The sequence below is a fragment of the Diceros bicornis genome, chromosome 38, assembly GCF_020826845.1.
Source record: "Diceros bicornis minor isolate mBicDic1 chromosome 38, mDicBic1.mat.cur, whole genome shotgun sequence".
Lineage (NCBI taxonomy): Eukaryota > Metazoa > Chordata > Mammalia > Perissodactyla > Rhinocerotidae > Diceros > Diceros bicornis.
The window spans coordinates 16,951,486-16,970,033 of NC_080777.1; the positions used below are offsets into that span (position 1 = coordinate 16,951,486).

The 18,548-nt window shown below is 36.8% G+C and overlaps 1 protein-coding gene across 1 annotated transcript in view; it reads left to right on the top strand.

Moving 5' to 3' along the window:
* USH2A (usherin) overlaps positions 1-18,548 on the top strand; it is a 747,185-nt gene that overhangs the window by 567,074 nt on the left and 161,563 nt on the right. The window contains exon 49 of the mRNA XM_058533703.1: positions 9,233-9,454. Within this exon, the coding sequence (XP_058389686.1) occupies positions 9,233-9,454 (222 nt within the window). The remainder of the gene's footprint in view (positions 1-9,232; positions 9,455-18,548) is intronic.

Consider the following 18,548-nt stretch of genomic DNA (forward strand, 5'->3'; position numbering starts at 1 on the left):
GCAGAGAAAAGAATGCTCATTTCACTCCCCTTTTTTTATAAATATGCTAATGACCTCAAGCTAAATGTTAATGTGGGTCATTCTTTGATAAGAATAACAATTAACTGTTAAGACTTCATGGTAGCTTTTAGAGAGAAAACATTTTCAAGCGTCTCATGAAATAGGTTCATTTTGAGAGGTTAATGAGAAGGTGACTGATCCTTGTATCTTATGTCTAATAGCCCACTTTTGAGGGTAAAAAATCAGTTTTACTTCTCATTGGTATAATCCACATCTCTTTTTATAAAGCCTTTTCTTCTATCAGTAACTCAATAAGATTCTGAGGAATTCAGTGAAATATGGCTAAACTATCCAAACCAATTAACATTTATTATACTCAAAAGAGGCTTATAAAAAAAATTGTTGGTTTTCCCCAACATAGATGTGTACACTATGTTTCCTCTAAGCCCACCATTGTCCTAAGTGATGTTTAATTAACTGATGCTGCCCCTGAACCATGTGACATGTTATATTAGAGAAAGTTTGCCAGTGAGGGACACTGTGTTCTCTAGCTATAGAGATTTAAGAAATATGGCAACTACATTTCAGACCAAACAGGAAAATCCTTTTACCCAGAGGAATGTAACAAATACGGTAATGTTACTGCTCACTTCATTGGCCCCTCGTAGAATCATCACGAAAAATACTGTAAGTTCCCTTCTACTTGTAGATACTACATTATAGGATCCTTTCAAAGACTATTGTTACCACACAAAAAGGGAGTTCTCTACCTGATGCACATAAAAAGCCAATAATTTGCCATTGGTTTTTGAGACAAGAAAAGGCTTTATTGTGAGGTCAACCAGCAAGGAGGCAGGAAGCAAGGCTCTCAAATCTGTCTCCCCAATCCAGGGTTTGGGGCAAAATTTAAGAGGTTAGGGGGAATAGGCTGATACATGGAAGTGTGGTGGGGCAGCTTTCGATTGGAGGGCTTTAAACATTTATGGTAAGGTGTGGAAAGGAGCTTTAACACTGGCTCTTCCTGGACAATGGACCCTTGCTTCTGATAAGAGTGCAACTTTCAAGTTCCAGTCCTGTCCTGGTCCTTTTGGTTCCGTGGGGGAAGAATCTTTGGTTCCAGATGTTATTTCAGGTCAAGATTTTCTCCTCTGTGCATGCTCTGGCTATGTGACTGGCATTTTTGGCTCACTGCCCCTGAAAAACAACTCAATGACTCTGTTGATGAGTTGGGGTTAGTTTGAACTGGTCCTAGAGGGCCCGTAGTTACACTATCAGCTAAGCCAACTATCCTCTGCATTCTAGGAATTCGATCTTGAGTGAAAATTGAGTATGCTTTGGTGCACTCCTAGGTATTATCTCTAGAGAAATGAAAACGTTTGCTTACACAAAAACCTGCACATGAATGTTTACAGCAGCTCTATTCATAATTGCCCAAAACTAGAACTAGCTCAAATGTCCCTTGGTGGGTAAAACAGGTAAACTGTGGTACAACCATACAGAGGAATACTACACAGCAATCAAAAGGAGCAAACTATAGAAGAAACCAGTCTCAAAAAGTTATGTATTATGAGATTCCATTTACATAACATACATGAAAAGACAAGCTATAATGATGGCGAACAAATCAGTGATTTCCAAGGGTCATGAGTGGGAGGAAGATGTGACTATAAAGGGGTTTTGGGGGTAATGAAACTTTTTTGTATCTGATTGTATTCTTGTGTTAAAATTCACAGAACTATGCATCCAAAAAAGGTCAATTTTATTGGATGATATTTTTTAAAATAAATTTTACAAAAAGGAGTATGCCTTAGAATTCTATTTCCATTTTACAAATAGGGAAAGTGAGACATGGGAATATGGCCAAGTCACCCAGCTAATCGAGATTGGAATTTTCAAGATCAAATATTAGATTGAGCCATTAGAGATATTGTGTTATATAATAATGTGATGATTTCATACATGTAACAATATATTTTTCTAGTATATTGGTAGAACAGAAAGCAAATATATCTCCATTAAAATTACACTGAAAATCCCTATTAAAAGAAAACAAGCAAAAATGTCCTAGTCAGACTAGGCTTATTATTTCAGGTAATAGTTTATATGATCATATTCTAATAAAGGAAAAAATTTGGTACGGGTTTTGATGGCTTTTTGCTGAGTAATTAGCAGATAAGATCATGGAGTCTGGAGTCAAACTACCTGGCTTCACATCCCATTTCTTTCACTTTTTAGTTGTGTGACCTTCATTACGTTACTTTAAGTAATATTAGCGGGAGACTAATGTCTTTAGTTTCGACTGAGCTCCTGAGTTAGAGCCCCCAAAGCTTGCCCCATCTGTCACGTGCAGATAGAAGGAAAGGTTTACAGTAACTGGGGAGCGTAAGAGTAAAGGGGGTTAACAGGCATCCTTTAAGTGACAGAAGACAGTCTCTTATGAATCAGGCTAGAACAAAGACTCAGGTGTGTCCACTTTCATCAGATCCGATAAAGGGGCAACCGGTTCACAAAAACTAAGAATCAAATATCTAATGGACATTGAGATTCTATGAGAACAAGGATCCTTGTTGATTCTCACTGATTCTGTGAGACCAGGCAATCCTTTATCTAAGCTGACTTTTGGCAATCGGCTGAGGAAAGTCATGAATAGCTTCCAACCTTTGAAGAGAAAGAGACTTTCCATTTTGCATGATGTCACAGTCTAGAATCTAGACCCTAGAAAATGTGCTTTTTTATGAAAAAATTGATGTTTGGAGACTTTGTGCTACCACAAAGTCAACAGATATAGAGATTCAGTTTTTCAAGACTCTCTGGGGAACATAACAAATTCATCCACACATTGTATAAGAGTGGGGTTTTATAGAGGAAATCTAATATCTTCAGTATATTAGTTTCCTAGGGCTACCATAACAAATTTCCACACACTTAGTGGCTTAAAACAACACAAATTTGTTATCTTATATTTCTCAATGTCAGAAGTTCCAAAGGGATCTCACTGGGCTAAAATCAAGATGTCAGCCAGGCCGCATCCTCTTCTGGAGAAGAGAATCCATTTTCTTACCTTTTTCACCCCCTAGAAGCTGCCCACATTCCTTGGCTAGTGGCTCCCTTCCATCTCCCAGGGCTACAATGGCCAGTCAAGCCTTTCTTACATCGTGTTATCAAACTTAATTGTATCTGCTTTTTTTTTTTTTTTTTGCTGAGGAAGATTGGCCCTGAGCTAACATCCATGCCCATTGTCCTCCATTTCGTATGTGGCAGGCTGCCACAGCATGGCCTGATGAGCAGTGCATCAGTCTGCACCCAGGATTCGAACCTGTGAACCCCGGGCCACCAAAGCAGAGCACATGAACTTAACCACTACGCCACTGGGCTGGGCCCCCTCTGCTATTCTAATTCCCCTTTGCCATGTAACATAACATAGTCACAGATTCCAGGGATTAAGATGTGGACATCTTTGGGAGGCCACATTCTGCTTACCACACTAAGGTTATGGCTAAGCAATTGTGAGAATTAAGAGAGCATTTCTGTAAACTCTTGGAGCATAACTGTCCCAAGTGAATGCCAAAAGATACTGTGAGTCTGAGTGTAAGAAAATAAGCAAAACAGCTGAGCTTAGATCTATAACTCTAAATTAAGCAACTGTCTCAGGGATTGGAGATAGGAGGTGTTAGAGTTGGGAACTACAAGGAAGTGAGGAAGCACGATCTTGTTAATGGCCCTTAAATCTTGGACAACGTGGTATACAAGTCAATTATCTTTTTGATGGAATGGATTGTATATTATAAGAGTTACTACAGTGGATAACAAGTCCTTTCTGGAGCTATGTGGATACGATGGCCACAATTATTCAATGGCTGCCTTTTTCTTTTTAATAGATTTTGGGTCAGTTTCAAGAAGGGCATAGCCTGATTATAGAGACCTGTAAGGGTTTAGCCTGCTCCGTGAATCCCATATCTGAACTTTCCTTGCCCCAGAGGCTCTTGAAGATAGAGTCAAGGTCTGAAATGTTGGTCATGGAGGCATCAGGTAGTGGGTGATCAGTCTGTGCCACCATCAAATTATAGACTGGGGATTCTTCTCCTGGGAGTTCCAGAAAGAGGCTTTGGGGTCCACATTTAATACTGGCATCCCATCGACAAAGTGGATCTCCTCCCAGCAGATGTACTGGAGTGGAATTACTAAACAGAAAAGTGTGTTGATTCAAGAGAGATTAAGAAAAGGCAAAGGCATGAACCAGCCCTGATGAGTTAAAGCTTGGCGCTCTCACCACTTTGGCGGCCCGGTTTGTTTCCTGGTCATGGAACCACGCCACCCATGTGTCAGCTGCCATGCTGTGGCGGCAGCTCACGTAGAACTAGAAGGACTTACAGCTAGGATATACAAGCATGGACTGGGATTTGGGGAGGGAAAAAAAAAACGACAAAGGCAGAGTCTGAGAGGTATTTGAAATTTCTACCACTAAGACGGTTTGATTATTCCTAGGAAGGAATGATAGAAAAGTAGTAGAATTTATGGTAGATAATGTAGAGTCAATATCAATTAGATATGAAACCTTCAATTTATACAACTCCATGAAAACTTCTCTGTTTCGTGTTAAGGGCAATGATGGATAGACCAGAGCAGCTGCTTGCACAGAGAGGGGTTGTTCTGTCAATGTTCGTCCTTTTCCTTTTTCAATTCTATCTTTCTAGCTAAAGTAGAGCAAGTGTTCTTCTAATGTCCCTTTTCCTTACAATATTGACAGTTATCTTTGTGTCGATTAGACATAGAGGTGTCCTTGTTCTTGGCTTTATCTAATTGTGTAATCTGAAAAGGTATTAATTTTGTCTGATTTTTTTTTCTTTTTTCTGAGCCAAAGTATCTTCCAAGTGCCCAGCAAGCTCTTGCAATTTAGAGAGGAGGGACAGTCTGATATCTTACCTTCTGTTTTCTGGGAAGTTGTCATATCATCTTCACTTCTGTTGAGACCAGAGTATTCCCGGAGGGTGGTATTTAAGCAGTCTCTGAAACCAGGCATGGAATTATGTTTTCCCTGTTTATGGAACTGGATTTTTTTTTATTGTGGTAAAATATACATAGCATAAAATGTATCATTTTAACCATTTTTAGGTACACAGATCAGTGGCGTTAAATACATTCACATTGTTGTGCAATCATCACCACCACCGTCTCCAAAACATGTTTGTCTTCCCAAGCTGAAACTCTATACCCATCTAACATGAACTCCCCATTGTCCCTCACCCCTAACCCCTGGCAACCACCGTTCTGTTTTCTGTCTCTATGAATTTGACTACTTTAGGTAACTCATCTAAGCAGAATCATATAATATTTGTCCTTTTGTGACCAGCTTATTTCACTTAATGTTTTCAAGGTTCATCAATGTTGTAGCATGTGTCAGGATTTCATTCCTGTTTCAGGCTGAATAATATCCCATTGTGTGTATATACCACATTTTGTTTATCTATTCATCTGTTGATAGACATTTGGGTTGTTTCCCCCTTTTGGCTATTGTGAATAATGCTGCTATAAATATTGGTGTACAAATGTCTGTTCAAGTCCGTGCTTTCCATTCTTTTAGCTATATACCCAGAAGTGGAATTCCTGAATCATAGGGTAATTCTATGTTTAATTTTTTGAGGAACTACCATAGTGGTTTCCACAACAGCTGCACCATTTTACGTTCCCAGCAGCAATGCACAGGGTTCCAATTTCTCCACTTCCTTGCTAACACTTATTTTCTATGTTTTTTTTAAAAATAACAGCCATCCTACTGTGATTTTGATATGCATTTCCCTAACAATTAGTAATGTTGAGCATCTTTTCACGTGCTTGTTGGCCATCTGTATATCTTCTTTGGAGATATGTCTGTATGAATCCTTTGCCCATTTTTTTAATTAGATGCTTTGTATTTTTTGTTTTTGAGTTGTAGGAGTTCTTTATATATTCTGGATATTATCCAGAATATATAAATCCATTATTATCCATCTAATCCATTATTAGATATATGATTTGCAAATATTTTCTCCCGTGGATTGTCATTTTACTCAGTTGATAGTGTCTTTAGATGCATAACACTTTTTAATTTTGATGAAGTACAATTCATCTGTTCTTTCGTTGCCTGTGCATTTGGTGTTATAGTCAAAAAATCATTGCCAAATCCAATGTCATTAAACTTTTCCTCTATGTTTTCTTCTAAGAATTTTATAGTTTTAGCTTTTACATTTGGGTCTTGGATCCATTTTGAGTTAATTTTTGTATATAGTATAAGGTAAGTATTCAACTTCATTCTTTGCATTTGGATATCTGGTTTTCCCAGCACCATTTGTTGAAAAGATGGTCCTTCCCCAATTGAATGGTCTTGGCATCCTTGTTGAAAATCATTTGATCATATATGCAAAGTTTTATTTTTAGGCTGTCTATTCTATTCCATTGGTCTATATGTCTGTCTTTGTACCAAGACCACACTGTTTTGATTACTATAGCTTTGTTGTAAGTTTTGAAATCAGGAAGTGTGAGACCTCCAACTTCATTCTTTTTCAAGATTGTTTTTGCTATTTGGGGTCCCTCGAAATTCCATTTGAATCTCAGGATGGATTGTTCTATTTCTGCAAAAAGTATTGCTGATATCGCTGATATTTTTGATAGGGACTGCATTGAATTGAAGATCACTTTGAGTAGTATTGATGTCTTACCAATATTAAGTCTTCTAATCCATGAACATGGGATGTCATTCTATTTATCTGTGTCTTCTTTAATTTCTTTGAGCAACATTTTGTAGTTTTTAGTGTACAATTATTTCACCTCCTTGGTTAAGCTTATTCTTAAATATTTTTTATACTATTATGAAATGGAATTGTTTTTTTAACTCCTTTTCAGATTGTTTAGTCTTAGTGTATAGAAACATAACTAATTTTTGTGTGTTAATTTTGTATCCTGCAACTTTGCTGAATTCATTTATTAATTTTAAGAAAATTTTTTTGTGTGTGGAATTTCTAGGGTTTTATACATATGAGATTGTATTGTCTGTGATCAGAGATAATTTCACTTTTTCCTTTTCAATTTGGATGACTTTTTTCCTTTTTCTTGCCTAATTGCTCTAGCCATAACTTCCAATATTATATTGAATAAGAGTGGCAAAAGTCAGCATCCTTGCCTTCTTCTTGATCTTCAAAGGAAGGCTTTCACTGTTGAATATAATGTTAGCTGTGAGTTTTTCATATATGTCCTTTATTATGTTGAAGTAGTTTCCTTCTATTCACAGTTTGTTGAATGTTTTTGTAATAGAACAATGCTGAATTTTCTCAAATGCTTTTTCTACATCAGTGGAGATGACTAGGTGTTTGTCTTCTTTCATTCTGTTGTTATGGTGCATTACATTGGTTGATTTTTGTATGTTGAATCATCCTTGCATTCCAGGAATACATCCCACTTGGTCATGCTGTATAATCTTTCTAATGTGCTGTTGAATTCATTTTGTTGAGGATTTTTGCGTCAATATTCATAAGGGCTATTGGCCAGTAGTTTTCTTTTCTTGAAGTGTCTTTGTCTGGTTTTGTTATCGGGGTAATACAGGCCTCATATATTGAGTTAGGAAGTATGTCTTCCTCTTCAATTTTTTGGAAGAGTTTGAGAAGGATTTATGTTGATTCTTCTTTAAAAGTTTGGTAGAATTCACCAGTGAAGCTATCTGGTCCATGGCTTTTCTTTGTTGGGAGGCTTTTGATTAGTGATTCAATTTTGTTACTAGTTATAACTCTATTCAGATTTTCTATTTCTTCATGATTCAGACTTGGTAGGTTGTGTATTTTTGTGTAGTTTGTCCATTTTATCTAGTGGGATGAATTTTTGACCAATGAATTTTGGACAAGAAAGACCTCAGTGATAGCTATTAAGAGTTTTTGTCCTATTTTTATACTCTTTGTATATCTATCCATAGTTAAATGTTGTCCTGTATTATTAATATCATTTTGGTAAGCAATTCATCTTGCTTATACTAACCAAATTTTGGCATATCCTGGCATCCCACAAAGATGAACTAATTGACAGAGATCAGGGAATCCAGACTATAAATTCCTAAGGCAATCCTAAATTCTTCAGGGAACTTCTGCCTTTTCTTAAGAAGTTTTTGCAAGTCATTAACTGGATTATGTTAAATCTTATCTAGACTATGATTTAAAGCTATAAGACCTGCCACGTTGGTCATCATTCTCACATCCTTTATAAGATATAATAAGGGATATTGTCCAGGGAGAAAGATATGATTAAGAAGGGAAAGTGAAGGAAAGAGAAGAGGGTCTGTTGAGGGTGGAGGAAGAAAAGAAGGAATAAAGCAAGGGGGAGGAGGAAGTCAAGTCCGGAGGCTAGGCGGGAGGTCAACACAGAGGTGGGTCGTGAGATTGAGAGGAAAGATGAAGTTTGAATTTTAGATCCACCAAGTTGTAATTGGTCTTTTCTAAGGTGTCCTTAAGGGAAGAAATTTTAAAATTTTTCTGTCTTTTAGAGTTTTCCTGTCTTTTAGAAGCCTCTTTATAAAAATAAATAAAAAGCTGACTGATGATATTTGGAATATTTCAACCCTTTGATCCCAAGGCACCAGCCAAGAGATTATTTTATTCTTATCTCAAGTTTCTCAGAATATCATGTAAAAAGGAATGTGGGTGTAACTACATTAGCGAAATTCAGTGTCTGCTGTAGCTCAGCAAAGCACTCATGTGCTGACTTGAATATAGTGTGTTTACCTCCTCTCACTTAATTGACCTTCCCATCGGAAGTATTTCATTTGGTTAAATAAATATAGTTTGGTTTAAAAAATTATAATCATAGACAATAAAAATTTATCAAGAGTTCATTTCTGAATCCACCCCACTTTCCAAAAAAAAGAAATTACACTAAATAGATAGAAAATCATTTGTAGACAAATTTTTTTGTAATGTCACTTAATCTATGTCACCAGACATAATGTGCTCATTTATTAAGGGTTAGAGAGGAAATGGGAAACATAGTTTTACCTCTAAGTTGGCATGTGTGTATGTGAATAGACACATGTTTATACATCTTTAATGCAAAAATTTTGACGTATTGAGATTCTGCAACTCCAATATGATGATATTCTTTCTAGTCATTCTGTCAACCATTTGGCATCTGCAAGATGATTGTGATAAAATTTAGTTGTGAGTCAAAGCATATTTTTTTAACTTATGCAATGATGCTTATTGTCCTAAATTGACAGGTGAAGTATGCTGTCCAGATGAAGAGCACCATCGGGTTTCCACTGGCATCGGCGACTCCTGCTGTGGCAGAATGCCGTACTCCGCCTCAGGAAACCAGATTTGCTGTGCTGGGAGGCTTCATGATGGCCACGGCCAGCAGTGCTGTGATGGACAGATTGTGAGCAAAGATTTAGAGTGCTGTGGTGGAGGAGAAGATGGCATGGTGTACAATCGCCTTCCAGGTAAGGGACCCTTGTCTACCTTTCAGTCAGTGGAGAATCTGGGAAGCAGAGAGGTTAAGAAATTTGCCCTAGATATAAAACAAATAACTAATTAGAGCTCATGTTAATTATATCTAGCGCAACAATTAGGTACGTATTGCTCAACCAATAAAAATGTAATCTCACATTTTTATGTGCATGTTATGCATTTCTTAAAAATAGATCAAAATTACTTCTTCTTAAAAAATGTCTTGTCCACCAAAAAACAAACAAATGAAACACACATGAATGCATTGGTTCTGGATTAAGAGAATATTTCCTAGCAAATACTAACAGTATACAAAATTATTATTTATGATATTGTGTCATAATTCTTTTACTCCATTATTCTTCTGCAGCTATTAAACTAACACTAATATTAATAGCAATCATTATCATTAACTGAGTACTTACTATGAGTATCATTACTGAGTACTTACTTATCTAACAGGCGCTATGCCCAATGTTTTATATATTATTACCTCAATTAATCTTTATAACAATCTTATGAGATAGGCACTATTATCATCCACATTTTGAAAATGAGGAAACTGAGGTACAGAGATTAGACTCTTGCTCAAGATTACACAGCTATTTAGATCTAGATTTTTGGGTGCCTGAAAGTTATACAATTTCTCTTTAAGAAAAGAAAATGAAATAATGAAGACAAGACAAAATATTAAAATAAACATTTATCTAGAAGAGGGAAATAAATTACAAAAATGACAAATCTAAAAGGAACCTAGCAAATCCTACTAACATAAAAATAGAATATTTGGATTATATAAATTCTGACATGTCTGTATATTTTTCCCTGACGTGTTTATCTTATACCCATGATCATCTCTTCATACAACAATGGCTTTGTACTGTAATTATCTATAGAGAGAATAGAAAGATAATTCATTACTTCTCATCACAGGGTTAATCAAAAATTTTTTTTAATTATTTAAGGTTTATAAAAATGACTTTAATTTTTACAACTCATTATTGTAATATTATGTAAATGTTTAAGATTATTGCCAAATGTGGAGAAATATGTACCAAGGGTCTTTCTAAGATTTAAGGGCATTTTAAGTTTTCTTAAGGTGATTTGCGGTGAGTTATCTAAATATTTGTTGAATTGACAACATCATTAGCCAGTTTTTCATGGATGTCTTTATTGTGTGACTGAATTTGAGTTGTATATTATCATAGAGGTCACTATTTTAGCTACATATCTGTAAAAAGTGTACATTTTTCCAATATATTTATGAGTTACTTCTCTTCATAATTGTATTATCAAATAATCAAATTGTCTATGCATTACTTCAATCCTAGACTCATCATTCTCTTTTAATAGTTTACTACTTTTGGTATGATCTGAAATTTATTTTGTTACAATTCTCTTTGTCAGAATATTTTAGTTGATTCCATTGTTCATTTTCACAGCTTTTGTTTCATATCATATTAATTTTTCTATCTGATCTCTCTTTCTTTAAAGCTTCCCTTTATATGCATCCGAATTAGGAGTCTATAATTTCTCACATTTTTTATCTTTCCAAACTGCAGTTAAAATGGCATATTTAAGCCTTAACAACTTTTTCACGGAAGCGACTGAAATCATATAAATAGAGCTACTGATCTCAAATTAAATATTTCCCCAATTCAAATTCCCCTTAGTTAGATTTCAAAAATATCCATGGTCATTCCAATTTCAATCAATATGAGAACACATATGACAGAGAGCAACTTAAAGGGACAAGAGACAATGACCATAGCAAATTGTAGTTAAAAATTATACATTTGCAAATTTTATAAAAATATATAACCATGCTTTCCTTGGAAGGGGCTCATGCAAGCAAAGTACCCTGAAGGTCAAGCTTCATTAGTTTCAGCGTAAATGAACCACTTCAACTAGTAAGAGCTGGAAATCCAACCCCTCTCTGAGTGTGATTTCAGGACGTCATGATATCTTGATGGAGATGAATTATGAATTCTCTACTGTCTTTCTGTAATTTCTTCTCTTTTTAAAAACCATCAAAGAGTTATCTGTAATACAAGTAACAATTATGTAAATTGATTATTATAATATTGTTAAATACCATATTCTTGTATGCATTCTCTTGATTGTAAAGTTCTGATGAAAACTATTAAGACGGGCACTTTAATAACAAACTAATCAATCAAAAAAATAATAAGTATCAATCCTTGGTGTACCTGAATCTTGTGCCTTAATAAAAAATACTAAACTCTCAGTATTTTGATAGCCCTTAAATAAGTAAGAAATACATAAATTAAATTATTCACAACTAAATTTCAATCCTCCCAGTGTGGGAAAGACTCATCTCCTTCTTTGAGCCAAAAAATACCTGATTTCTAGTTTCTGATTTTATCCTTGGACCACCATCAAGAGTGTTTCCAAGGCTTTTACTGTTCCATGAATTTACAAATCACCCATTTATATCCACACTGTAGCCATCTTATATATTTTTTAATACAACCCAGTGGGACACATTTAGAGGAAGATTTTTATATATATACTGTCAAACTGGTTGATAGTCCCATGTCATTTTGTTGATCTCCATCAACTGTCCAGAAGAGAGTGATAGTGTAGTGGATACAACAGAATTAGGTTTCAATTAGGACATTTTCATTGACCCCAGGAATTTAAGGCTTACCTGTAAAGGATGGCACAGGCCACCTGGATCTGTATTATAATATAGAAGAAGGTTGACTTTGCCAGGTCAAACTAAGAGACAAAAACAAAAACCAACCTCCCGAGACCTTCTTTGAAAATGAATGATGTATTAAATCATATAATATGCAAGAGTCCAGTGTAGACACATAATCCTTTCAGAATTTTCCCTCATGGTTGTAGACTTAAGAGGTTAGCATCTAAAGATAACTCAAGTCCAATCAAGGAATCCAGCCCAATGTCTCCTAGACACGGCATATTGGCTAAAAGATGTACACAAGGATCAGGAGACAAAATACAACAGCAACAACAAGTAAACAACATCCCATGTTCACTATTCGCCAAGTTGAGTTCTGTGTGCTTCATATACAATAACACATTTAATCCTCACAACAGCTCTATGAGGGAAGTATTATTATTATCTCCGTTTTACAGATGAGGAAACAGAAGCAATTTTAACAGAAGTTAAAAACTTCCCCCAAATCGCATAGCTCCTAAGTGGCTGTATTACTTCAGGTAACATTCACCGCTGTTATAAATGAACTTCAAAATGTAAAAAGATTGTTTCCAAGTCTTGTCTATTGTGAATAACTGCAATGAACACAGGGGTGCATGTATCTTTACACATTGGTGTTTTCAGGTTCTTTGGATAAATACCCAGCAGTGGAATAGCTGGATCATATGGTAGTTCTATCCTTAATTTTTTGAGGAATCTCCATGCTGTTTTCCATAGTGGCTGCACCAGTTTGCACTCCCACCAGCAGTGTATGAGAGTTCCCTTCTCTCCACATCCTCTCCAACACATGTTGTTTCCTGTCTTGTTAATTATAGCCATTCTGACGGACATGAGGGGATATCTCATTGTAGTTTTGATTTGCATTTCCCTGAAGTGCCCATCAAGGGACGAATGGATAAAGAAGATGTGGTATTTATACACAATGGAATACTACTCAGCCATAAGAAACAATGAAATCCAGCCATTTGTGACAACGTGGATGGACATTGAGGGTATCATGCAAAGTGAAATAAGTCAGAGGGAGAAGGTCAAATACTGTACGATTTCCCTCATTAAATAGTAGATAATAACAACAACAAACAAACACATAGGGACAGAGATTGGATTGGTGGTTACCAGAGGGGAAGGGGGCAAGGAGGAGGGCGAAAGGGATAATTCGGCACAAGTGTGTGGTGATGGGTTGTAGTTAGTATTGGGTGGTGAACATGATGTAATCTATGCAGAAATAGAAGTATAATGATGTACACCTGAAACTTATACAATGTTATAAACCAACGTTACTGCAATAAACAAAAAATTTAAATAAAAAATCTATAAAGGCTCCAAAACAATAGGGGTTTATTTGTTTTTTTAAAGATTTTATTTGTTTATTTATTTTCCCCCCAAAGCCCCAGCAGATAGTTGTACGTCATAGCTGCACATCCTTCTAGTTGCTGTATGTGGGACGCGGCCTCAGCATGGCTGGAGAAGCAGTGTGTTGGTGCGCGACCGGGATCCGAACCCGGGCTGCCAGCAGCGGAGCTCGCACACTTAACCGCTAAGCCACGGGGCCGGCCCTAGGGGTTTATTTCTTTCTCGTGTAATAACACTGAGGCGTCAACCTTCTGTAGGTTAGCTCTCTTTCCCACAGTCATTCTGGCTTGTAGAGGCTCTGCCATTTTCAATAGGCAGCTCCTAAAATCACCTGAGTTGTATCCATTCCTGCATCCAGGAGGGGAAAAAAGCGTGGAATAACGTGTGTGTGAGTTTTTTATTGTCCAAGTCTAGAAATAGCAAATATTTTTATTAACATTTCATTGTCTAGAACTCAGCTGTTGACATCTAAATGCAAGGCAGGCTGGAAGATTTTCCCATGAATCTCTTGCCGCTGTGGCTGAGAAAGGATTCTGTCTCCACCCAAATGGCTACAGAGGCCAAGCTCTTCACCTCGCTGAGCATTCTGATACCTGGACAAGCATTGGATACTCTCCAACCCTAACCACATCAATGTTGTTTCAAGTCTGATGAGCAGGCCCAGCGTAATATAACTACCAAGTTGCAAGCATATTCTGGATGACCAGGAAAAAAAAAGAGACATTATAAACTCTGTTCTTTGACTGCACACCACATGTATACCAAAGTTAGAAGAAAGGGTACTGTCTGTGAGTACTAGGCTCTAAGGCAATGACCTTTAAAGCATGGCCCTGGAGAACTCCTGAGGGTCTTCAAGACCTTTGCAGGTGGTCTGTGAGATCAAAACTATTCCCGTCATCATACTAAGCTATTATATGCCTTTTCCACTCTCATTCTCTCATGAGTGTACAGTGGAGTTTTCCAGAGGTTACATGACATGTGATATTGCAACAATTGAATGCAAAAGAGGATATGAGAATTCAGTTCCTTCTATTGAGCCAGACATTAGAGATGCTTGCAAAAATGTAAAACAATGTTATTCTCCTCACTAGTTTTTCTCAGTTTGGAAACTATATTTATTTTTCATAAATACTTATGTTAACATGTATGTTTATTATTATTTTAAATGAATTAATAAATACATATTCCAAAAATTTCTCTTTTAGGCTCTAACCCAGTAAATATCAAAAGATATAACCTGTATAAACAAAAGCTATTGAGGGTCCTCAATTACTTGTAAAAGTGTAAAGGGGTCCTGAGTGGTCTTGTGGTTAAGATTCGGTGTTTTCACCGCTGCAACTCAGGTTCGTTTCCCTGTCAGGGAACCACGCCACCTGTCTATTGTCTGTTGGTTGTCACCTTGCGGCTGCTGCGTGTTGCTGTGATGCTGAAAGCTATGATACCAGGATTTCAAATATCAACAGGTTCATCCATGGTGGACAGGTTTCAGCAGAGCTTCCAGACTAGGAAGCTCTGACAGACTAGGAAGAAGGACCTGGCTACTCACTTCGGAAAAAATTGGCCATGAAAACTCTGTGAATAGCAGCAGAACATCGTCTGATTCAGCACCAGAAGAGGAGAGGATGGGGCAAAAAGCCAGGGCAGGGTCCGCTCTGCTGTCCACAGTGTTGCTGGGAGTCACAATTGACTCGATGGCACCAACAAAAAAAGGGGTCCTGAGACCAAACTTTGAGAACCACTGCTTTGAGGCATAGTAATCATCTCTCCTAGAAAATCATAAGAATTAGTTAGTTATCCTGTGCTATGACCAACCAGTTGAGTACCTCTTCCTCCTTTAGATGAGTTAGCTAAAAACAGGTCCGTTAAAGACAGAACCATGGTTGCCAGGCGGGGCGTATGTAAAAGTGTTGCCCCCCTGTACCATGATAGGTCAAAGTTTCCAAAAGAGCAGCAAAATGTCTCATTTTATCATCTATGTTCACCTGTTACTTTTTTTAAGTCAATTGCCGTATTCCTTTATTCAGTCATATGCAATGTGTAGAAACTGTAATCAAGATACCATTCTCGGTGCTCTGTGAGTGTAAAAATGGCTAAGATTCCATCTTTGTCCTTAATAACTTACAATCTAATAAAGGAGACAAGTACCTGTATGGTTAAACATGAGCTAGAGAGAGGTGTTCTTAAGACTGAGAGATCACTCCAGTCAAGGTGATGAAAAAAGCTGAACCGTTGGATTGGAACCTCAAACAATGAGTAGGATTTTGAGACGTGCGGATGGAAGAAAGATGTTTCAGCAAAAGAGCATAGCTTGAGCTAAAGTGTGAAATTAGCAATCTGCAGAGCATGTCCAACTAGTAGCAAGCAGGGGGGTTATTGGAGGTGTACACCGTGTGTTAGGAAATAGAGGCAGATAAATCTGAGTAGGCAAAAGGAGTTGAACATTATTTAGTACTCAGGGAAGAGGCAATGTGATGATAAGAACTATGATTTAAGGAAATAAATTAGATTTGAGTGGCAGAACGAATGTGAGGGAGAAGGAAAGATAAGTCGGAATACTATTGCCAAAAAGTAGAACATAGCTGATCTAAGAAATGGAGTAGAGGTTACTGTCCACTAGGGTAACGGTTCTTAATCTTTTGGGGGCCATACACCTCCCTTTAGAATCTCTTGAAAGTTACAAACCCTCACTTCAAATAATGGCACACAGAACTCACACAAAAATTTTCCTGCAATTTCATACACCGTTGAAGTCCATCCATAAACCCAAATTTCAGAATCATTTTTTCATTTACTTCAATATGATGTTCTGTGCTAGTCAAACATTTCTTAAGCAAATTCTGACATTCCTCAACTGCTGTGAATCAAAATTAGCATTAGAGTTTCTCATGACATTCTGCAATTCCGCCAATTCTGGTAATCATGGTGGACTGAAGGGATGATCCTTTAAAAAAGGAAAAAAATCTCCTATTCTCTTGAACTTCCTGCAGGTCTCACTGAAAATAGACACGTTCCACATGTCTTGTTCCTCTCTCTGCTACTGCTCCCCCCTGTCGCCCCTAATGACTGTGACCTTAATGACCTTCCAGAATATCCATATGGCCCATTTTCTCCTCAACCTCGCAACACCATACCTGCTACTCAAGGGTTTGGATCTCATAATATTGTTCCTAAGCCTGGCCTCTCTCCCTGCCTGGCATTGTGTGCCTGCCACGAGACCGAGCTGGCTCATAAAACATCTCTTTATGTATTTTATTACTTAAACTCTTTTATTTGCCTGCAGGAGCCCTTTAACAAAATCACATTGAATTGACTTTCTCACACCAAATCAAATCTCCCTGGTCCCAGTTCAGTTGTCTTTGTCAATATGTATTTTATAAATGGAGTGAATTAACAGATGCTGTTGGAACAGAAGTGCTGGGGTAGCGTTTATGTTTTTAGTGCTCTCCCTGGGCAGATGAGTTGTGCAGGAGTGTTATACAGGTATCTTGGGATGAAAGTCATGCTTGTCATTTCAGTGGATATGTATTCTTAACCATTTTCTTTGGATATATTTTAAACCTCTTTATTACTTTTTATTCTTAGTGTTTACTTATATGGTTTTATCATTTATGCCATTAATCTTGAGTTGGACTTGATTATATCTCTTAGTATTAAAAGATGAAAATTAAAACCTCTCTATCGTTCAAAGAGGATAGGATTTCCTTTTAGCCATGAGAAACTGATCAAGACAGACTTTTGGAACATATTGTCTTATTTCTATTATAAATGTTGTCCATGAAGTTTGATATGAAACTCTGGGTTGAAATTGTTTGGAAATAGAATATTGAGTTTTCATGTCCTGGACTCGGACTTCAGTAGAATGAATGGCTTACCACTGTTTGTTACGTAAGGTGGAATTGGGGAACTTTGCAAAGAGAGAAATATAGTACAGAAATCCATGGTATAAGCGTTGTATGGAAAGAATATTTCCCAGGAAGATTTCCATACAACATAATGAATTTTTGAAAAGTGTAATGTATAATTGCTTTAACATATATTGCACCGATTTGGGGAGCATTTTTACTCGACTCTTTCTTTCTCTTTTTTGTGGTGGTAGCCGTAGCGCCATCTGCTGGTGAAGACAAGCATACATTTCTTTTCTTTTATGCTCTACCACCAATTTCGTAGGTTTGTCCTAAGAATGACTAATCACAAACCTTTTTTTTTTGTTCATTCTTCTAGGCCTAAAATATAATCCTTTGGCTTAAAATGTGGTTCCCATGATCAATCCCCGAGTCGCACAATGATTTGTCATATTCCAGACTCTGTTTTTCACTGCTGTACCGTTTTTATCTCAAAAGCGTGATTCATGATTCTTGGTCTTTTTAGAAAAATGGAGCACGTGTTTTGCAGATTTAACAATTCAGAAACTCATCAGGCCTATCTGTTTCTAAAATGCTTTCGTTTTTAGCTCTGGACTTTAAATAAGTGTTAGTAACATATTTGAAGTATTCATGACATTGTGAGTAAAAAATTCTTTCCTCCACCATATCCTCAGTTGTATCCAGTGCAATGGAAGCTATCCATTGGGTATATATGCTGTTTTGAAAGACAATATATGCTATTTGATCTCAAAAATAAATGTCTAGTAGTTCGGTGCATACTGTACCACTTTAATAACATCTGCATCTTGTCCAAAGAGAATCTCCACCTTTATACAAATTTAATGAAGAACCTCTGAAAGACTAGATCAATCCATCAATAATATATGACCTATATTGTTTTTCTTTGGGCATGTTTAAAATCGCGCATTCTTTGTGTCAAAGTTCAAAAGTCAAGTGTTACATATGATAAATTAGATAGGGGTCAAAAGTTATGGCAATGCAGTTTCAGAAGATTGTCTGTCTGTGAATTTGCAGCTCATTCATGCTGAAGTGATGCACTATGGGAATTACTACCAAACTCTGCTCTGCAACATCTGCTCTCCCTAAGTGAGTTAGTGCACGTCAGACATCTTTATGTCAGAATATTGCAGTGATGGATGCAGTCTT